Source organism: Centropristis striata, chromosome 17, assembly GCF_030273125.1.
Source record: "Centropristis striata isolate RG_2023a ecotype Rhode Island chromosome 17, C.striata_1.0, whole genome shotgun sequence".
NCBI classification, from domain to species: Eukaryota; Metazoa; Chordata; class Actinopteri; order Perciformes; family Serranidae; genus Centropristis; species Centropristis striata.
In genome coordinates, this window is record NC_081533.1 from 30169500 (window position 1) to 30193441 (window position 23942).

General features: G+C 39.1%; 1 protein-coding gene across 4 annotated transcripts in view; it reads right to left on the reverse strand.

Annotated features, from left to right (window-relative positions):
• Window positions 1–23942, reverse strand: part of ablim2 (actin binding LIM protein family, member 2) — a 134679-nt gene that overhangs the window by 46975 nt on the left and 63762 nt on the right. For all 4 annotated transcript variants that reach the window (XM_059354209.1, XM_059354207.1, XM_059354208.1 and 1 more), the window contains exons 3-6: window positions 13502–13685; window positions 4696–4808; window positions 4281–4407; window positions 2632–2725 (exon numbers count right to left, since the gene is read on the reverse strand). In XM_059354209.1, coding sequence (XP_059210192.1) covers window positions 2632–2725; window positions 4281–4407; window positions 4696–4808; window positions 13502–13685 — 518 coding nt within the window. The remainder of the gene's footprint in view (window positions 1–2631; window positions 2726–4280; window positions 4408–4695; window positions 4809–13501; window positions 13686–23942) is intronic.

Here is a 23942-nt window from a genome sequence, read left to right on the forward strand (position 1 = left end):
CTTGTTACAGCTACAAGAGTAGCCATTAGCGTATCAATGCTAACTCAAAATTGTGGTCACAACATTAGCTGACATTCATAGCGGCGTTCCAATCGTACCAGAGAAATTCAGAGTTGGGCAAACTCAAAAACAAAACTTAAAATATTTAGTTTAATTGTCCAACTTAAAATTTTATCGAAGTTTGTTGCCTTGAAATTTTGAGTTCACCCAACTTTGACCTAATGACCCAACGTCCTGGCTAGGTTTAAATTAATTGACTTCAATCACTCATCAATCACCCATAATTTTTATGTGATTTCATCCCAAATTATGTGTTTGCCAAAACTGGTGGCTGGAGTTTCTTTTATGGTGCAATTATATGAAAATACCCTTTATCAAATCATTGAACTTTCAACTTTCAAGCAAATGGTTTCATCTTAATCTATCTTGTTTAAACATGACTTTTCAATTTGAAATGATAAGGACATTCTCTACAAAAATATATCTTTATTTCTTTGAAAAGTGCTTTAAAAGTAATTACCCTTTTCCGTAAAATATTTGACTGAAATTCCACATAAAATGCCCCATAAAGTTGATACTGTCTAAAATGTAGATAAAACAAGTAGGGCAATTTGTAATAATTCTTTGAGACATATATTCAGTTACAAAGACAATATATTTTACCTCTTAAAACCCACCTGCCCACCAGCAGGTAAGGTTTATCATTTTCACAAAAAAACATGGAAAGACAGGGTCCAGATGGAAAAATATCCAAACTTTTCCCTAACTCACTGTAAAAGTGTGTTGTAACTAGTGAAGTGACAACGAAGCTTCGTGAACCATTTCCTTTATTAGATGAAGAGATCCACTAGATGGAGCTCTTTGCTCAACAAAGGGCTGAAAACAAACTCAATTAGGGTTGCTAGAACTTTTTTTTCAAGCCAAGTAATTAGGGTCAGAGCGTCAACTACGTCTTACTTAAGCATTCTACCAAAAATTCCAACAGGGGGCGCTGACTGTGGTTGCAGAAGCATTTTGGTCCATCTATATCAATACAAAATGAGAAAACTTCTCACTTGATTTATTACCTCAGAAAAAAAATTATCATGACAACACTATAGTTTCAATCGCTAGTTAAAAATATTCTTCAGGACAATTTGATGTTAATAGTGGAAATAATGGTCAAATTTATAAGAAACTAGAAGATAAAGAAACGTATGATTTGGGGCGGGGCTACCTTTGATTGACAGGTGGCTAACAAGTCGTGCCATCATCAGAAGAGAAGCAGAAGAATGCGTATCCAAGGCACGAAAACACGGACAAAGACAAATAACTTATAACTTATTTGTCGTTGTTCGTGTTTTCGTCTGGTTTCGTCTCTTAACTTTGACTCTTTCACACTGTATTTTCACTTAATGAACATTTTGTTCATTCATCCTTTTCTCCATTTCAGTAGCCAGCTAGGCTCACTGACCGGCTATCCTCAGTATTTAAGACACACAGGTGACTATAAGAAAAAAATGCTAAAAAAATATATTTCCAAACAAAAAAAAAATCAAAACAAATGAGTGAAAAGTGGAACAATCTCACCCAAATGTCAGATTTTTGGCCACTGAGTGATTCCCTGCATGGCTTATAACAAGGAATATTTACATTAAGGCTCTGTCTTTCCCTTATCTTAAAGATATGGTTTGAAAAGGCCCATAAAACTGAATCAGGTCATACACACACACACACACACACGCAGATGACACACTACTATCACACTACATATTTAATAACGCAGTTTAAAAAATGTATTGGATGCTAACAATATTTTCTAAATGATGTGAGCTGAGTGTGTAATCTGTCCTGTCGCGGTCAATATTTCTAGAACAGGAAGCTGTGCCGCTTTTTTTAGATACACAAAGACGGCCTGAGAGGGACTGAAAATGAACAGATGACCTGCCTGAGGGGGAAGACAGAGAACAAGTAAAGGTGAAATGCATGTGTGCTGCAGAGAGAGAGAGAGAGAGAGAGAGAGAGAGAGAGAGAGAGAGAGAGAGAGAGAGAGAGATTGGCTGGGTATTCCCTGTGGCCTAACACACTACAGGCCACAGAGGGACAAATGCACTCAGTATCTGAGTAGAGTTCACCCTGTCAGTCAGAAACAGCATTTCTCTGAGTATGAAAAGGAACAATGCACCAGGCTGCTGTGGGAGGCTATGTCAATGCTAAAAAAAACTCTAAAGTTAGACATTAAAAAGTACTTGTCCCAGATCTGTGTATATACAGCAATAGCAGCTATTATACAGTCATTTCTCATTGACTGCATTAGCAATGCATGGGACCTGATGAAATTTTTATGATTGCTTTGGGGAAATGGGGTCAATGCTGGAATCTGAAATATGAGAATGAAAAGTATAATGAATGTAAAATACATCATGCAAAACAACGTAGAATAGAGATAGAAACATATACTGAATCATCATCATTAAAGGGTCACACCAATGATTTCATCCCATAAAGTTAGAGAGGATAAAGATTGCTCATTTATTTCTCTTTACGTACCTCAACTGTTTAGAGAGATTGTTTTAGAAGTGTTAGAGGAACAGAGTAGAAATTGAACCATATACTAATGTGCTTAAAAGCGACCACCAACTGTAATCTTACCTCAAGGACTTTTCCAGTGATGTACTTCTTGCAGCTCTCACACTGGATGCCAAACATGGCGTGGTAATCCATCTCACAGAAGGGGATTCCATCCCTAAAAAACAACACAGGACAAGTCAGCAAATCAGCAGCAATCCCAACTATAAAGACAAAGTTATATTTTGATCGTAAACATTTTACATCTGAAATAGATAATAAAGATGATCTAATTCCAGCAGCATAGCATTGCTGTATAGGTTACAAACAAAATGAAACTGTGACATAAAACAACATTATATTCTATTGTATTTATTCCATTTGCTTTATTTTAACAACATAAACACACTGGACCAATCATCCACTACCTGTTTATATTTGTATATATGTATGTAAAGCAGATTCTGGTTCTAAATGTTGTACAGGAAGCAGCTGTGCAACCAAAACAATGCTTTTAAATGCAAAAAATGTATTTGCTAAATGCAAGCATAAAAGAAAAAATAGGACAGTAGAAATAAAGAAAAAACTCTTTTTCTCAAATTAATTGTCAGAATCTTTCCCAAACCTTAAATCTAACAAGAAACTGTAAACAGGAAACAAACCCTAGTGCCAGAGAACATAAATTGCAATATCATATAACATTTTTTCATGAAAAAAGACTTTTGCACAGTACTGTATATAATATACTCATAGGGAACCATAGGACTGAATTCTCTGACCAGGAAGTTAGTTAGCATGTTAGCGCCGATCCTCTCAAAGTCAATGAGGAATTTGAATGGGTTGGTGGTTAGATGCCTGAAATAAGGTCTGTGGCTAACACAAGCTTAAGAATGTACTTACATTCATTACGTTAACATTTTGTTGTAATATAAAATATGTTAGTAAATCCCCCACTTTATGTGTCTTTAAAAAGGCGGTTGCTAACAAGTGGCTAAATGAAACTACAGTGGTTTTCTGGGACATTAAACGTCATAACTGATGGCAACTCTCTCACTAGTCCTCCTCACAGCCTCTAGTTGTCTTTTTCAGTGCTCTCGCAGATTCTCATAGATTGTAGATTATGTTAATAAACAATTTATTAGTCTACGGATTTGCTAGCTTGTTATAACAGCGGGTTAGCGTGTCGGAGAGCGTCTGAAGCTAATGGTAGTGACGTTCAAGTGTTGTTCGCTATAGCATAATATAGCTTTTTACTTCTTTTGGCTGCATTAACGCTTCAAACATATTAAAGTGGTGTTCATTTGTGAAGATTATCCTGCTGAACAAAACTTGTGTTTGCCACAGAGCTGATCTTTAGTGAAGTGACAAAAAAGCTTCATGAACTATTTGCTTCATTTTTTGACCCCACTAGATAGCGGTCTTGGCCTTAAACAAAGGCTCTAGCAATGGTAATTGAGTGTGTTTTCAGCCCTTTGTTCAACAAATAGCGCCATCTAGTGGGCTCAGAAAATAAAGAAAATGGTTCATGAGGCTTCGTTTTCACTTCACTACTGATTTTCTGCCATGATCCAATATCCAATGCAAAAATCCCACAGGCTAATTCTCAATAGACCCCATGGAGATGCTGTTTCCGGGTTAGCCTACACAGATACGTCATTTTGTTTGCTCTCCATATATTTATTTAATGAAGTAGTGTAGTTAGAGTGCTGTATATAAAAACCATACCAACTTACTTGCTGATGTACTCGGCATTGAGCACCTTGTTGCAGACTTTACATTTGAAGCAGCCCAGGTGCCAGTGCTTGTCCAGCGCTACAAGAGACTGCTCATTCTTAAACTCCTTCCCACAACCGCAGCAGTCTGCAGAGAGATGACAGGATATTACTTGAGATTCAATGAGAAATGATATTAAATTGAATTTCTCTGCGTGGAAGAGTTCCTCTGCAGTACTTTGGTTTTATGCAGAAAAGAGGACAGAACAGACACTGGGGACTTTGATGTCCTGAGGATGGATTAACTTAACACAATTTAAGAGATGTAATAGAAAGTGATGAAAAAGAGCAGTGTGACAGATCAGGGTCTTCCTTTGGTATGATTTTTGCTTCAGACAGACAGTCAGAGAGACAGAGACACAAACAAGGTACTGACTGTGGACGGCTTGTATGGGTGCAGGGCTGTTGGCAGGAAGAGGCTGGGTACATTTTTGGCAGATACACTCCTTCCCATTAAATGTCACTCTGTCGCCGGCAGGGAACGGCTGTCTGCAAACAGAAAACAGCAGAACATCAAAAGAGGGCTTTGACATATTCCAACAAAGTCATTCTAATCAACATTTAGACCATCCTCAACCGTGGTTGAGTTGTGTTGTAGGTGGCTCAGCAGCTTTACAAGGCAGGTTGAGCAGATATGTCTCGCCTTAAAAGAAAAGCAGGACACTATATATTTCAACACAGATATTGACTCAAGTGACAAATTTTACCAGGTGAAAGGTCTGTTTTCTCAGAACTTAACCAAAGTACTTTTGTGTTTTCTTAATTGATTAATTTAGTATGTGCTTTACAAATTTCAAAGCAGATTGCAAATCGCACAAATCTTCTCTCGCACAGTATCATTTTCATAAAATAGGATATTTGTAAGGTGTGGAACATCCAAATCAAGCCTCTTACTATAAATGCTAAAAAGATGTGGTGGCAGAACTGAACTGTGCGGTACACACCAAAATTTAAGTAGCCTGCTGGCTAACGCCAGACTATATCACAAATGAGATTAGTCTGGAGACCAGCTATTCATTTTTCTGTAGAGGAGGCGTGATTTACGATCATCCAGAGCCGTTTATTGGGTGCTATGAATGTTTATCATAAGCGTCTGTAAGTAGCTCTTAGTCAATCGTATCAGTTATACCAGATGACGTATGTAGAGCGACACAAATTCGAGACGACCACAACGACCGAGGTCTTGCTAAACCCCATTAGCTTAGCCACTAACGGGGCTAGTTGGTAGATTAGGCTTTTACCAAATCCTGTTGGAAGCAGGGATAGAACATCCTTTTTGGTGGTGATAAAGGAGTGTAAAGCCAAAGGTTGTTCCTCTTTTAAAATAAACTTTCGCTCTAAACTATCTACAACACTGTCTACTGCCATGTTGGATCCGTAAGCAAACTACAAGTTTCCGTCCGTCAAAGAGTATGCGTCATCGTCTTGCCGTCCCTCCCCGTTCTGTGATTGGATACCAAAAGAAGAATCGGCCATGGACACCATGCCACCTTGCAGCTCGAAACTAAATCAAACGCGCAAGGCAGCATGGGTATACCCAGGCTAAAATTAAAGTGCTTCAACCTGCACATAAAGAAAATGATTTTCCATTTTGGTGTGGAGGAACTTTACTGTACTACTCTGCACACAACCCTGAACTCAACCCCATCCAACACCTTTGGGATGAACTGAAGCCAGGCCTTATTATCAGATTTGGACCTTAATCATCTCTACAGATCAAGCTATATAAATGCAAATTAATTCTTGATTTTATTCTAATTCATCAGTCAGAACCCTTTTAGAGACAAATGCCATTACACTGTTGAGAGGGACATTAAATACACAATGAAACAATGTTAATGTCTCCTGGCTGTTTATATGTGCTGCTGTCTCAGACTCCAGTAGGGTGTGATGACGCCTTGGCAGGGCTGCCTGGCTGCAGCTCTGAAAAATGATATCTGAGCTTCTGTCGCAGCCAGCTACTAAGAGAAAAATACATCATGATTTTTCTTAAAAGCTTAATATGATTTAATGTTTTATGTTGTCTCACTTACAGTACATGGTTTGGCCTGTCCACAAAGGCAGTGTTCAACATATAATTGTTTTACAATTATATTTATGATGTTTTGGTTTAACTCCTGTTTGTTATGGTATAAATGTATATATTTCTTAACCCTTTGATGCACAACATGGGTCTAAAGTGACCCGATATTTATGAGTTTTTATGTTCTATATCTTTGCAATAAATTATTTTCATCTTTCAGTATTCCAGGTTTTCCTTTATTATTTTTTTAATAAAAATCCCCTTTTTGTGTCACTACTCATGGGTGAGAATTTTTTTTGTTCTCTAACTACATAGCTAACTTCTTGGCTAAGTAGCTTGCTAAGCTAACTACTAAGCTAACTTCTTGGCTTAGTAGTTAGCTTAGCAAGCTACTTAGCCAAGTAGTTATGTAATAATACAAAAATGTTTTTTCTTCATAAAATATGAGAGGCAAAATGGAAATAATGATCTGTTGTTATCAAAAACAAGACATTTAAAGAATACTTGGAAGATTCAATCATACAATAAGATAGAGCACAGAAACACACAGCAAGCATTAAATAACATGGGAAATGAATGTGACCCATGCATTAGAAGGGGTGTCCACATGTTGTGCATCAAAGGGTTAATATAGAGGCATAAGGTGACAGAAAAAAAAAGCTCTGTGTCTGGCTGCCATCTCTCAGTGGATGTTTGCACACGACCTGAAGCCAAACCTGGACAAGACTTCTAGGAAGGCATCTTCTATCTGTGACCTCTTCACTACCATTGAGAACTCAGTGTCTCTGACCTGGACTGGGGGAAATTACACTGGAAGTTACCAGCTGTCCTTCCCTTCCAACACTGCTACAACGCCTTCATCCTTAACAATATCAAGGCCATACTTCTGTTCCTACCCCACACTGCAAAAAAAGAAAAGTTGGGTGAACTCAAAATTTCAAGGCAACAAACTTCGAAAAAATTTTAAGTTGGACAATTAAACTAATATTTAAATATTTAAGTTTTGTTTTTGAGTTTGCTCAACTCTGAATTCAACAAAACGAACAAAAACAAAAAAGTTGTACTAACGTATCATTTTACATTGTAATAACTTTTAATCCTGACTTCTGCTAACTTCTGCAATGTGCTGAATTGGCACGATTGTAACGCCACTATGAAATGTCAGCTAATGTTGTGACCACAATTTTGAGTTAGCATTGATACGCTAATGGCTACTCTTGTAGCTGTAACAAGCAGCGCCGCTAGCATCAGTTAGCCGCTAGCATCAGTTAGCCGCTAGCTTTCCCTGATGACCGAATTTCACAACAAAGAAATAAGAGTTAGCAGAACTATTGCCCCTTGTTGTGAACCCCAACTTAAAGATATAAGTAACAACAACTCATCAACTTGTTTTTGGGCAGACAACTGGCTTCCTTTGTTGTGTTAACTTACATTATTGCCCTAAATGTCAATAATTTATATTTCCAAGTTTTACCAACTTAAATCACTGTTTTAGGCCAAAAAATACAAGTTGGCTTTTTTGCAGTGCAGCAGATTCTGATCCAGGCTCTTGTTTACTCACACTAACTACAGTACTGCAGCTTGCTTCTTGCTGATGTGCCTGCATGTGTCCTTCCACCTCTGCAGCTCATCCAGAAGGCAGTAGGTCTTCAGCCTACCCAAGTTCTCCCACACTCTTCCACTTCTACCTTCTCCTCACTCTGCACTGGCTGCTGGTGGCTATTTGGAGCAGATTCAAGACTCTAGTGCTTTCCTTAATTCATTGAATTGCTCAGGCCCTTCCTACATCAAGCATGGTCAACCTACTAACCCCAGTCTGACGCTCTGCTCCTGCCAATGGGCTTGCTCATGTTCAAGTTCAAGTTCATGTTCTTGCATAATTTTTGCAGTAACTGTAAGTCACTTCAGCTAAAAGTGTGAGCTGAATGAATAAAATTAAAGTCCTATGTTTTATCCTAACCATGTTTCCTTGACCTTGATGAAAAGCATCATTAGGTCAAGTAAGATGTGATGGAGAATTTATAATTCGATGACAGTGGAGTTTATTGACATGGATCTACAATGGTGAAACAACACTGTTCTAAAAACTGCCTACTAAAAGTGCTTCTTGATACTTTGCCCCCTTATGTTCTTTCTATGTTGTTTCATGCAGGCTACCAATTATAATAAAGAACTGCAGGCATAGTGTATAGAGTCAGCTAAATACATGTAATGTTGAAGTGAAGTGCAAAGTAAAGGCTGCATGCAAGAGCCACACACATGCAGAAACACACAAAGAAACCTTGACAGCAAGACTAATCTGGCTCTCTTTATTACTCTTGACTCTAACCCTAACATAAATCAAATTATAACCTTAATAGCCTAGACGGAATTGTCCAAAAAGTGAAAGTGAGGAGCATTTATGGGTACAAGTCGGGAACTGGCCTACTTTACTTATTTCAAGGGTGCTGAATAAAAAAAAAATGGTTCCCAAGCGAAATTTTGCGTTTTTGACCTTCTCATTTGCATATCAAAATGGCAGCCAAATTGCCCATCTTGCTCAGTCATTGGACCATATAAATATTCAATCAATATCACTTTTAAATGTTCCAGTTGGTATTTTGCATATATATATAAACATACATAAAAAAGGCACTGAGCCTCCACTATATCCTTGCTCTGACCCTAGACTATAGATCCAGAAACTTAATTTCCTCATCTTGATTGCCTACTAACAAAAAAACTAAGGGGAAATGGTCCAACGACTGTGGCAGATGGGCAATTTGGTGGCTATTTGATACAAATTAGAAGGTCAAAAACTCAAATGTTCGTTTGGGAGCCATTTTTTTTGGACTCAGCACCCTTGAGATCTGTAAGGTAGGCCGGTTCCCGACTTGTACCCATAAATGCTCCTCACTTCTTATAGAAGGCCTTTATTCTGAAATCCGTCTAGACTATAACCCTAAAACAAAGTCTGAACAATCCTTTAAAGAAGTGAGGACCGGCCGAAATGTCCTCACTTCACAAAAATGCACACACACACACACACACACACACACGCACAAACACACAGCCTTGTCTATAGCACCTGGTGGGGACACAAGACTAGAACATGCAACATGGGAACTGCCCTTTCTGAAGGTTCTACAGCCCTGAAAAAAATCAGGTAACATGCTGGAGCAGCCAGAAACACAGATATCACTTCAAATTGTAAATCAGACAAAGTAGAATCCCTCACCTGACCTGGGACCGCTTCGTGGGGACTTGTCAGGTTTATAATGATTTGTGGGGTAATTATATACACACTTTCAGATTTTTCTATCTTCCTTTGGACCACTTGACACACACTCAAGTTGAACTTACTTTGTGGACACACACACACACACACACACACACACAGTGAGGGCAGCATTTACTCTATTACTCTCAGTCCTTTTTTCATATTACACACAATAAGACTGTGTGTTTTGGCACCACAAAAGCAATATTTGTAATACGAGGGGCACAGGAGTCTGATGATCACGTTACAAACCTCAAATGCCGCACTGGAACATTCTGATCTCAGGTTCAGTATGGGGATCACAGATGTATGATAGCACAGCACGCACACATGGGCACACACAGAAACACACAGAAGTACATTTACTCACACATACACACACAGAAAATCCACCCCAAGTTCAAAAGACACTTAACACTTGGCCTGGGAATGTGGCTGCACTGACTAACCACACACTTAGGATTCCTGCCTGAGAGAGGCTCCCGTTACTCCTCTCAGTCTGAGAAACAACACCTTCATTAACACAAACACACGTCACATGGTCAGTAGAAACATGCACATGGCTGGAAACAGGTGAAGATGCCTTTGTCTCGCAGTGACACGTGCTGCTGGTGCAATATGCTCCTTTGAAAAAATGTTTTTATATTTCAATATTGAACGTTAAGCCATGGGGGAGTTCAAGGAGGCTTCAATTCTGAAACAGAATGTAGCTGTCTGTATAGTATATATATACATATACATATATATATATATATATATATATATATATATATAATGTCAGAATTTTCAACGTTGTTCTGAGCTCCAAGTACTGACTTTCAGTGTAAATTAAACACACCAAGGCATTACAGTGGGAACGTGTTAGACCCGCCTTCAAAATAAAAGCAAACACATGTAGCTTTCAAAATAAAAGCACATGGATGTGTTAGCAGAGTCCACCACAGAATTTACAAGAAGACTGTCAAAATATGACACCTTAAATAAAACATAGAAGAATTACATTCTTTAAAATTAATTAAAATATGCAATGATTAAGATGGAACAGTGGCATTAGAAAGTGTGAGAGGCACCAAATTTAGGCTTTTAGGGCAAAAATGTTCTCCGGGGGAGCATGGCCCCAGACCCCCCTACTTTGTTTGAGTCCCGCATCATAGGCTCAGAAAATCCTGACAGACAAGAAAATTGTCCAGCAGTATGTTCAGGGTAATGAAAGGAGGAGAGATGTTTTTGGGTCCTTCATTGAGTCAGCTTCAAGTCAGTAAATTTGTTTGGCTGCACTGGGAATTTCATGTACAAATTTCTTTTTATTTATGTAATATGTTGGTTGTTGTTTACACCAGTAGTTCTCAACCTTTTTGAGTTGCGACCCCAAAGTTAATATGCATGTTGTCTGCAACCCCCGCTCATTGAACAGAATCTCACACGCACAGTTCAGATCACCCAAAAAAGAAACAAAATGACCAAAAAAAAGACACAAAATTACCAAAAAAGACACAAATTGACCACAACATGATCAAAAAAATACACAAAAATGACCAAAAGAGACGCAAAATGACCAAATAAAGACACAAAATTACCAAAAAAGACACAAAATTACCAGAAAAGACACAAAATTACCAAAAAATGGCACAAAATTACCCAAAAAAAGACACAAAATGAGCAAAAAACACACAAAATGAGCAAAAAAAGACACAAAATGACAAAAAAAAACCCACAAAATGAGCAAAAAAATACACAAAATGACAAAAAAAATACACAAAATTCACCAAAAAATACATTAAATGACCAAAAAGACTAAAAACATATTAACACATGAACACTTTAACACAGTGGAGACAGAGCTGACTTCCAAAATGATTTGGCGACCCCAGAAATCATCTCGCGACCGCAATTGGGGTCGGGACCCCCAGGTTGAGAATAACTGGTTTACACTACAGTTCATTTAAAACATTTAAAATAAAGCATATTTTGGTTAAGGCATGGAGTGGAAACATAACTCATTGAGTTGAAATTATTTGCTGACAGCTTTGTCCTGTCCAGTCCAAAAATCCCATCTGCGCCCCTGCCAACCTGACTGAGCAAACCTCCAGAAGATACAAGGCTTCCCACACATTGACTATCTTTAAATCCAGGTTAAAAAACACTGTTGACTGAATCCTGAATAGCCTTTGTGTATTAAATCTTGGCAAATATTTAGTGATCATTGTTTAAATGTCAAATCAAGACATTCTATTATAATTGGGGGAAAAAAGAACCATCAAATTGAAAGTTGTGATAGCCGAACATTTCCTGGCCGTCAGCTGGGCATCCTTTCTAGACATTATAGCATAACGGCCCTATTCCAAAAAAATCTAAAGTCTGTGTTAACTGTGTGTATTCAGCAGCTTCCTACATCCTAAAAGCTGAAGATAAGATGTCAAAAGAATAAGAAAAGCAACCTTGACTTTTGATCTCATATGAGACATGAAACCCATACGATATTGCCATTCTTTATACTGACCTTCGAGCAGAAAGTCCTGAGGGGACATTTTTTTCCCATTTGCAATCAAAGACAGCCTTGATAAAGACTCCTGGCTCTTACAAACATCAAAAGATTTAAAGGATGAGCGAATATAAAAAAAGCTGCGTAAGTGTACTTTGGTCAGAAGATGGCAGTGTAATGTATGACTGTGAGTGAATCCGTCAGAAAACAGTAGAAGAAGTAGAGATTGCGCGAGAAAGAAAAAACAACAAAAAAGAGATAACTTATCAGATAACTTTGGCCGCCCACGAGAGAATGTGCAGAGAAGTTTTCAGCATTTGATTCAAGTGGGTAACTTATAATTGTTCTTTCATGTCGGAATGAGTTAAATGTTCAGTTTCCATCTCCTGTTTAGTGCATTAAGTATATATAAAAAATTAAAAAAAACACCTCAAGCGAGCGCAAAACTTTTATGCACATTTCTTTTTTAATCAAACAAGTTATAGCAAATGTTGGTGTTTCCGTCAAGCTTTTCTCATGCAAATCTTCAAAATATGCATAAAAATTAATTGATGGAAACATGACTACTTTGTCATTGTTAACCATGTCTGGCTTCCTGTCTGGAGCATTCTCCCAATCGCTTCAAAAGCCTGCAGTGAAATTGTCAAGTGTGGTTGCAAAGGTGCAAGTGGCTGTGGTGCAAGGTGCTCATGCAGGAAGGCACACTGGAATTGCACAGATCTTTGTAGTTGCAAATGTAATAGATAATTAAAGTTAAGCTTCATCAATTTAATGTATGCACGTTATCCATTTTTCAGAATACATGCACTGTGTATGACCTATATTCATATATTTTCGACTGCTTAGGAACTGAGTTGGAAATTACATAAATACATGGCCAAAATGAACATATCTATTTGATCAAATAATCATCTAGGGATATTCTCAAGAGCTTTAAATGATTCTTTGACCCAGAAAATGTATTTTTTGACACCAAGATTGACCTTTTAAGTGGCTTGGAAGATATACTGGTTCTCATAGACTTTATATGGGTGCCATATCCGTTCCGGAATCTTGATGAAGTGGCTCCTACCAAAAATTGAAACCTATGGTGATAGAGAGCATGTGGAAAAAATTTGGTGCTTTTGTCCGGCGTGTCCCCTTTTTTTTCGCTAAGCTGCCTGACTACAATAAATAGCCAGCTGGGTAGTTCACCTATTTTATCAATATGCTGTTTTTTTAGTGGTTTCTTTATTCCACTTTAAGAGGACATCAAGTCTTTCATAAGATCCAAGGCTAGGTGACGTTGCTCACTGTTGTTAAATTCAAAGATGCAAATCTTGCCATGGAAACCACCAGAGAAGCAGCTTATTACATGAATTCAGAACGTATCAATTAAAATACAGTTTTTGGACCTGACTTCCCCCATCCCTGCTTACTTGCAGGAGGCGCAGACAAAGCAGCGGGGGTGGTAGGTCTTTCCCAGGGCGGACACCACCTCCCCCTCGATGAAGTCCTGGCAGCTGAAGCAACGAGTCCCATACAGTCGCTGGTAGTCCAGAGTACAGATGTAGTCTCCCTGCCGCACGAAAAAGCCACCCTGTGCCAGTTCACAACCACATACTGTGATGAGGGTAGAAAGAGAGGGGAAAGGAATGAAAGAGAGTAGAAGGGAAAGAAAAAGAGTGAGTTAGATTAGACAAAACTAATGACTGAACACATGAACCTGGTCTCACAGGAATCCGTGAAATAGTCACGGATTCGCTTAACTCAAAATCCGTGGAATAGCCACGGATTCACTCAAATTTCCGTGAAACTGACACGGATTTCGCTACAATGCAAGTTAATATGTTTTCCTATTGGTTTGTTCCAAGTCATGTGACTTTCAAGGTCCCGGCGTTCAGAACAAAAAACATGGCGGACAGTTCTCTCATTTTTTGTGAAAAAAATCAATATTTTGACTTAGTTTCTGCATAAAAATGGATTTTGATCACATTTCTAGTGAGAAATATATGTTTTATTTTCTAAATATTCACTCAGTGAATGTACATAATCACTTTGTATGTTGGAATAGCCACGGGATATGACTGTCATTTACTTGCATTGTAGCGAAATCCGTGTCAGTTTCACGGAAATTTGAGTGATTCCGTGGCTATTCCACGGATTTTGAGTTAAGCGAATCCGTGGCTATTTCACGGATTCCTGTGAGACCATGTTGATTTATTAGACAGTACTACGGCAGACTACACTGTACTCAGGTAAAATACTCTGCTGTGCGATACTATACTATATTGTACTTAGTTATTAATACATTTTATCTGTCACATGAAATCATGGTGCTAATTCCAGTGAAATGCAATCCTGTCAACTACTTCAACTTGTGTAATCTTAGAGCAGAATGTGGCTGCCAGATCGGCACACTGAAAGAGGCAGTCAGTCTAGGATTTACACCTGCAAGCTATGATAAGTTTAGAGACTTTTGGGGACACCAGAGTAAACCTTCAGCTGGATGAGCATGGAATAAGTCTCTCTCCATACCTGGAAAACAATGACAAAGGCTTTTTTTTATATAAATGAACAAGTTTAATATATTCTGGGTGACCAGTTTTATTTTTCCATAAAGGCCCAGCTCTGGAGGTCACGGTTGGCACATGCAAAAAGAAACACACACAGTCTGACCTGCTCTATTATTTCTGTTATTGTTATGCATGTTATGCATGTACGGATGTGTTTATTTAAAGGCTGCACTGTGTCTATTGTTTGGCTCTTAGCAATACATGACAGGAACTCCAAATCACCGTCTCCTCTCATGAACTCACACAATGATTACACACAGTAACCATGGCAACCACATGACAATGACATCACACACCAGCCACACCCTCAGGGGAAATCTCGCTCTATTTTTCCACTCCTTTGGCAAAAACAGTACCACTCCTTTTTCCCCTCAGTCTTTCTTTCTGGAAAAACGACAGCAAAGATAAACGAGAGATGTTTGCATTAGTTGATGTCATGCTCCTTGACTGCTAAGTGAACACACACGCATGCACACACACACACACACACACACACATTCTTGTACTTCTATCTTTGTGAGGACCCTCATTGGAATAGTGAATTCCCTAGCCCCTTACCCTAACCCTTAACCTAACCTTCACCATGACAACTAAATGCCCAACCCTAACATAAACCTAATGGTGACCTTTACCCTAAAACAAGTCTGAACTCTTAAACAAGCCTTTAAAGAAGTGAGAACTGGCCGAAATGTCCTCACTTCACAAAAATGTTCCAGTCCTCACTATGTAGGAAGTACAAGAACACACACACACACACACACACACACACACACACACACTACTATTACTACTACTACTACTACTACTTTCCTCATACTTTTACTTGAGTAATCTAAACTTCTATTTTAAATAGAATTTTGAAAATAAAAAATTGTCTCAAACCTGCAAGGGTGTGTCAGATGTAGTGAAATATAAATGAGGCAGGGAATCGAAATACTTAAAAGAAAATGTTCCTAGTTTCTTTCCTTTCTGGATCCATCAGCCCTTGTTGAGCTGGCCCTGGCTTCCTTTGTTAATTTTGGCCAGGTCACCAGCGTCTTAATATTAATTTATAGATTGTTTTGTACTGTAAATGAAAATAATTTTACTTGAAAACTAATTCTCAGGTATGGCATCCTTTCTAATATTTGGACTTGTCACAAACCTGAGCCAACTTTTTTTGTTGTGGCCCTTATAATAGCACACTTATGTAGACGATTTATGAATGTATTCTACAATCTAAATTCGCATACATTGAACTGAAACATCCACATTTTTCTAGTAGTTATGTAACAATCAAGCTCTCCCACGCCTTTATGCCTAGTAAAAACCTTTAATTGACATTGCTGGGCGACACTTTTTCACACTCACTTTTTCATCGAGCCCTCAAAGGGGTTACGTCGTGCTAATAAAACAACCATAACAATACAAGCAGGAATGTTTTTTTAGGAAGTGGACAGCATACTTTCCAGCGGCTGCTACTGGCTCTCTTACATCCGGTTCAGATGTCTGGCAGTCTGTCTCGGATGAGATAATGCTCTGGGCAGTAACTCTGAAGTAAACACTAGCAGAATGGAAAGCTGTATAAATGAGATGCATAGGTGAAAAGGGTGGCAATCTGAGGGTTCTTTAGTCATTGTCTGATATAACAGTCAAAATACAAAATAATGATTGAATTTGAGTTTTAAAGCATTTTTTACATTTTTAACCAAGTAATATGTTAGTGTAGTAACAGCTTTCTAAAACCATCTTGATCATCTTTATTTACCTAAAATTATTTTAAATGACTTAAGATGGTTGTCTACAGACTTAGCCAGTGCTTTTAGCCAAAGTGACACATCTGAGAGTTCATACAACACAAGTAAAGATCTATTCAAGCTCACAATGTAAATAAGTGCCATGGGGCTAAGATTGAGTCCGATAGCATCACATAGGTGCCAAATGTGCTTAGAAGTGCTTTTCTTTCCCATTATCAATGTCCATTAAGTGTGCAATTGGGGCTTTTGCTCTTCTTAAAGATAAAGAGGGAATCTTCCTGTTCTACAGTTCAAATAGATGTGACTGGGCGATTAAGGCCACATGACCCTTAAAGGTTTAGCTGGTCATCAGTCATGACACCCAAGGTTCATGCAGAATTTGTGGGCATGAGTTGGAACTCAGTCTTAGAGAGGTAACACTAGATGGGGGTCTTTCATCCATGTAGAAATATTGGCAAAGCATGATGAGATTCACAGAGACTGTGAGGTCATCTGGCAGGAGGGACAGAAAGAGCTGGGTATCATCAGCATAACAGTGGTATGAGAAAACATAAACGCAGATTATTGCACCAAGTTAGGGGGTGTATATTCAGAAGGGAAGGACACCTAGCACTGACCCTTGAGGCACCCCCATGGATAAGTTGTGCAGTTTGGACACTTTCCCCCACCAAGATACTTCTCTCTCTCTCTCTCTCTCTCTCTCTCTCTCTCTCTCTCTCTCTCTCTCTCTCTCTCTCTGAGAGGCAGGATGTGAACCAGCAGAGGACTGATGCTGAGAGAGGGGGTTTTGTTGGTCAACAGTAGCCCCTTTCATAGTTGCGTCCGGCAAATGTCCCGCTATATTGCCGGAAAGATCTGTGCCGGCTTTTCGCCTTAGGGCATTTATAGTGATCCCAAGAAGGCGTGATATTCTGCCCTTTCATAGTGTGTCGTCATGGAGCGAGGATGGAGGATAATGGGAGGAGACAATAGTCAGAGCAGTAGCAGTGCTAATAGGCTACACAGTTAGCTCTGTAGCAGTACAGCAGTGTGTGTTCACTTGGCAATCTCTGTTAGTTTACAACAAGCACCAGACACTCTGCGCACAGTTTGCGAAACCGTTTGTTTACGATCAGTGGTGGACACTACGTGCACAGTTAGCCTGCTGATTTGTTTACAATTAGCAGTGAGCGCTGTGCCAAGTCAGTGGCAACAGCAGCAATTGTGCTGCTGAACAGTGATTGGATGATTGCCGGACCAAGTGGCGCGTTTTGGTGAAATGCTGGCGCGTTGTGGCGAATTGCTGGCGTGTTGTGTGAATTTCTGGCATGTTGTGTGAATTGCTGGTGTGTTTTGTGAATTGCTGGCGTGTTGTGGCAAATTGCTGGCGTGTTGTGTGAATTGCTGGTGTATTTTGTGAATTGCTGGTGTGTTGTGTGAATTGCTGGTGTGTTGTGTGAATTGCTGGTGTGTTGTGTGAATTGCTGGTGTGTTTTGTGAATTGCTGGCGTGTTGTGACAAATTGCTGGCGTGTTGTGTGAATTGCTGGTGTGTTGTGTGAATTGCTGGCGTGTTGTGGCGAATTGCTGGCATGTTGTGTGAATTGCTGGTGTGATTTGTGAATTGCTGGCGTGTTGTGGCAAATTGCTGGCGTGTTGTGTGAATTGCTGGCGTGTTTTGCACTTCAGGGCCACCATACTCTTCGCTCCAATGGCCCGTTCATAGTGATCCCGCTTCCAACAATCCCACCAATTGGTGGGATCATTTGATCCCGGCACCTCCCTTGGGCAATTCATAGTGGAAGTGAGACGTTACAGAGCCATAAATGTCCCGGCATGAACGGCACTATGAAAGGGGCTAGTACTGAAGGCAGCAGACAGATCCAGTAGCAGTAGAACTGATGATTGATTCTCTTATAGACAGGGGTGCAGACTCAGTGATCCCGCCAGACTAATTCACATCAAACAGAATGTTCTCTGGAAGGAATACCATGTGGCTTTCTCCACCAGAGCGCCCCGACTTTGGATCGGGCTGCAGAGGAGATAAGGCACGCCAAGTCAGTAACTTCTTTTGAATCACTTCTTAAAACCCATTTTTATAGACTTGCCTTTATGTAATGCTGTCTATCTCAGTCTTGGTCTTCACACAACGGCTTGCCTTGGATTTTTTAAAATGATGTGAAGTTAATGCTCTCAATGCTCTCCTGGTTTAAATTTTTTAAGGGACATGTTTGAATTTAAAGCATCTCTGTTACACAGAAAGAGAATTAACGGGCTGGAAAAGATGGAGACAGACAGTGCAGCTTCCCGTCAGCACATCTTTCAGTCTGTGTATAGTTATACCTGCGCTGTCAGTTGGCACATGGACTCCTCTTCTTACTGTATTATAACAAAGCTCAAGTTGGAGCTCATTCATCATTTAAAGAGCTAACAGTAGCAGAAAGCATTACGTCCTTTTAAACGTTACAGCAAACCCTGCCATTGTTTTCATTAGCAGGAAAGCAGCATGGAGCATATACTGTACATGAAGGAGAAATTACTGGCAAACTAGCTTCTAATGCAGATCAAAAAGTGTCTATCTGAGTGCATAAGTAAGTGAGAGGAAGACGAGGCTCTTTCAGGTTTGTCCCTCATCACTAATGGAAACCATCAAAGCTGTTTTTCTCTCATCCCTCTCTCGTTCATCTTCTCTCCTATCCGTCATTCCCTAATCCCTTATTCACGTGGGGTGTGTTAAAAGGCAGAGAGAGGTTGAATAAATGAGGCAGAGCAGGGTGTGGAAGTCAGTAAATCGGGTTTAATCGAGCGGGGACTGAAGTTCTGAGAGAAGCAATTGCTCAGCAGATCGTAACCAAAGAAAATGTTAAATTCTTTACAAATAATCAACTATTTACTCAGAGTAACGTAAAATCAAAGTGAAATTAAATTGGGTTTTTTTTGCTACTAATTAATTATAGGCTAACCTAAGTGTCTGTTTCGATTTCGTTGGTTCAATATGAGAGCTACCAGGTAGAAGAAAGTTTGATTTTTTTACTCACGACTGATTGATATCAGAGAATGGATTGCTGCTGTTGCAGGACTATCTTTTGCCAACTTGGTCTCACAGAAATCCGTGAAATAGCCACGGAATCGCTCAAATTTCCGTGAAACTGACACGGATTTCGCTACAATACAAGTTAATGACAGTCATATCCCGTGGCTATTGGTTTGTTCCAAGTCACGTGACTTTCAAGGTCCCGGCAGTCAGAACTTAAATAATTAAAATTATCATTATAATTCAGCAAAGAAATTGTCAAACTTGAGAAACAACTGTATTAGCTGTGCAATACAAAAGTATTAAAATCCGCCTTGGAACCGGACTCACAATAGAGAGGAAACAAAATGATGCAACAAATGAAGCGTTAATGCAGCCGACAGAAGTAAAAGGTTCACATAATGCCATGGCAAATTACTCCACAAGACTTGAATGACTTGAACCTACCTACCGTTATGCTTCAGCCAGTCTCTGACAAGCTAACCAGCTGTTTTGACAAGCTAGCGAATATATAGCCTAATATGTTATTTATTAACGTAATCTACAATGTATAAGAGTTTGCAAGAGCACTGAAAAACACGACTAAAGGCTGTGAGGCGGACTAGTGAGAGAGTTCCCATCAGTGATGATGTTTAATGTCCCAGACAACCACCATAGTCTCATTTAGCCACTTGTTAGCAACCGCCTTTTTAAGGACATATAAAAACTAGTAAAAAGTGGGGGTATTTACGAACAGATTTTGTGTCGTCCAACAAAACACGAACATCTCTTCAGCTTGTGTTAACCAGAGGCCTTATTTCAGGCATCTAACCAAAAAAACATTCAAAATCCTCATTGAGTTTGAGTGGGTAGACCCCAAGGCGCTAAAATGCTAACTTAGCTCCTGATTTAACTCATTCCTTTGGCGGCCAATTGATGCAAGTTTTGTTTAATTTCAAAACCATTCCATCTCCACGACAACAGAGGGTGTGTGTACTCACTTGGCACTTGGGCTGCTATTGTCGATGAGATCATGATGCAGCTAATTATTTTTTGTCCTGTGACTCAGTTTAGGATAACAAAATGTATCAGCTCCATGTCTGCATTGCGATAAAACTTGAACTGAAGTGAATCCCAAGAGGGATTGCTCTTTTGAACTCTGGGTATGTGGCGGTAGGGAGTATTGAACCATAGGACTGAACACAGAAGTGTTCTGGGGGCTCTCTGAGGGCAGCATACCTCATGTTTTTGGTAACACTTTCTATGAAGACTACATCTATAGTGCATTATGAGCGCATTCATAGTGAATTATAATGCTCATTATAATCAATCATAATGCATTATGACTGCACTCATAAACACATATAAAGCTTCATGATGCACTATATCAACAGTTATTATCAGTCTTATGAGTGCTCTTGACTGGTTATAAACTACAGGCTGACTGATGAGGCTTATAATACATTACAACTACTCATACTCCTCTATACACACACCTCAACAATCAATTGTTATAAGGACTCATAAGATGCCATAAGTATAAATAAATGATCAATGTATGCTTTAAGTAAAGTGAGGTTCATATAGACGCATCTATAATGCAGTATAGCTAATCATGATGTTTCATTGTTGGAGTTAAGTAAAGTGTAACACATTTTCATGCAATTAAAAGAAGCTATGCTGCATCATAAGTCATTTCGTCAGATACCAAATATAGAGAATTACACTTATGGCATCCTATGAGTCCTTATAACAATTGATTGTTGAGGTGTGTGTATAGAGGGGTATTAGTAGTTGTAATGCATTATAAGCCTCATCAGTCAGCCTGTAGTTTATAACCAGTCAAGAGCACTCATAAGACACTTGGATTTATAAGTCATTATAAGCTATGTTTATAACTGTTGATATAGTGCATCATGAAGCTTTATATGTGTTTATGAATGCAGTCATAATGCATTATGATTGATTATAATGAGCATTATAATTCACTATGAATGCGCTCATAATGCACTATAGATGTAGTCTTCATAGAAAGTGTTACCATGTTTTTTTCTAACAACCCAGTAGTATAGAGATGTAACTTCAGAATTGGGAAACTGTCAAACAACAGCTCAACTCTAATTCTACATAATAAGTAATACTGGAGCTTCTCAGGATATGTTAGGTGGGTATAAAGGTTACACTGCAGTAGGAACTTGATTACAACATTTTCCAAGGCTGAAAGGCAGATCACTTCACAGGAAACTGATTACTTCCATCTCTGAAGGCTTATCTCATGCACTATGAAGCCACTTACATAATGTGAATGCACTCAGAGGCTCTCGGAGGAATTCAGTGTGCTGTTGAATCTGCTTCCTCCACACTGGAAGATCTCAGAGACAGACTATGTTCCTTTTTTCAATTTTAGCTTGTACAGTGAGGGAGTTACATGCTTGAATGGATGGATGTGCAACAAATTTGCCCTTGTGTAAATAAAATATGGTGTATCTCTTTTACTCGTGTACAAACAAGGTCTAGGGGGTAAAAGGAAGTGGATTTAGAAGTCTGAACATGATGTTGAAACTAGAGCTGGGTATTACGCCTGAAAACTTTAGGTTGCAACCAAAGTGTCTACTTAGCATCAGGTAACAAAAACTGACAGGTAAGGAAGACAAGGATTGAAAAGCTGCACTACGACATAACTAAAACTAAACTAATGAATACTTTCATATGAATACTTCATCAAATGGCTATGTGTTATGTAAGAGGAGTTGTAGAAATGAGGTCAGAGATCAAAGATGGGTGTGGTCTGTTGGCCCCCGACTTAATGTCCCTAGCCCATGTTGCAACATTTTGCTGTTGTTTTACATCTGGTCTTTGTCAGCTTTTATGACAATAGTGTGATTTTCTGCCCTGCCCTGATTTACCTCGTGTTTAATCCCAGTTCGTCTTCACTGTCGTCAGTTGGTGTTCCAGTCATTCCCTCAGGTTTTAGAAGTTCCTTAGAAGTTTAGATTACTCAAGTAAAAGTATGAGGAAAAAATATTGAAGTGTGTGTGTGTGTGTGTGTGTGTGTGTGTGTGTGTGTGTGTGTGTGTGTGTGTTCTTGTGTTTCCTACATAGTGAGGACCGGAACATGTTTTAAACCAACAGAGTGAGGACATTTTTGCGAAGTGAGGACATTTCGGCCGGTCCTCACTTCTTTAAAGGCTTGTTTGAGAGTTCAGACTTTGTTTTATGGTTGAAGTTACAATTAGGTTTATGTTAGGGTTGGGCATTATGTTGTCATGGTGAAGGTTAGGGTAAGGGGCTAGGGAATTCACTATTCCAATGAGGGTCCTCACAAAGATATAAGTACAAGGATGTGTGTGTGTGTGTGTGTGTGTGTGTGTGTGTGTGTGTGTCTGTGTGTGTGTGTGTGTGTGGGCTAATCATGTGCATTTAATGCATTTAATCTTGTGGATCTAACCTGGCTCCTGGTTTCTGGTAGTAGTTTTTGCTTTAAGTTGCTTATTGTTTTTTGCTTAAGATTGCTTATTGTTTTTTGTTTAAGATTGCTACTCTGCTTGCTGAGGCTTTATGCTTTATTTGCTTGGTTTAGTTTAAAGTTAAGTTCAGTTTTCAGTCCCCCACTGCCTAGCTATTTTACCTGAAAAGTGGCTATTAAGTGGCTTTTGTTTACAAGTATCTGGGAGTGGCCTGTCCCTTATAACTCTGATTTTAGCTGGTAATTCTTTAGTGCATTTAATCTTGTGGATCTAACCTGGCTCCTGGTTTCTGGTAGTAGTAGTAGTTAAATGACATGAAATGTAATGTAACATGTAATGTAATCAGTCTAGCTGTCCACCGAAAAGGACACTATAGGAAAGAGAACACTACACATGAATTGAATTTGCATGTCATGTAACAATGAGCAGCTATGATTTCACTTTGGAAGATTAAATCATACGGGCACATTTGGTAGAACAAGTCCGGAGACATTTCTTACATTGATACTTATGACATGGTGGTCCTATAAAATATATATATATGTGTTATCTCCGAACATGACTTTGACCTTGACTCTAATGTTTCCCAATGACTTCTACAGTGCGTGTGTGTGAGTGTGAGCAGGGTTAAATATACATGTGCTATGTGCCTTCTGCTATGAAGGTGCGACCTTGACTGCATCTCATGTTTTACAATGACTCACTATCTGTGTGCAAGTGTGTGTGGGGTGAGGCTGGGGGGGGGTCTGTTGTCATTCAATAGAGACCTTGACTTCACAGTCTATTTGAAACAATAAATTCAAGGTTGATATTTCGATTTGCTGATGGTGAAATGGGCTCACCGTGATCCAGACTCCTGCTACACTGTTCTAAATTGCAAGCAGGCATCTAATGAGGCAATAGGCAGGGGAGCTCTAAATCACTGGGTTGCACCATATCTCATGAGGATTTGAGAATTTTCAGCAAGAAGTGACTCTTTAACCCATAAGAACCCAGACCCAAATATACTTAAAGGAAAATTATGAGGGATATACATTAAAGACCAAGTGGACCACATGGAACACATTTATGATGTTTTTAAAAAAATAATACCCCTAAATGTCAAAGATC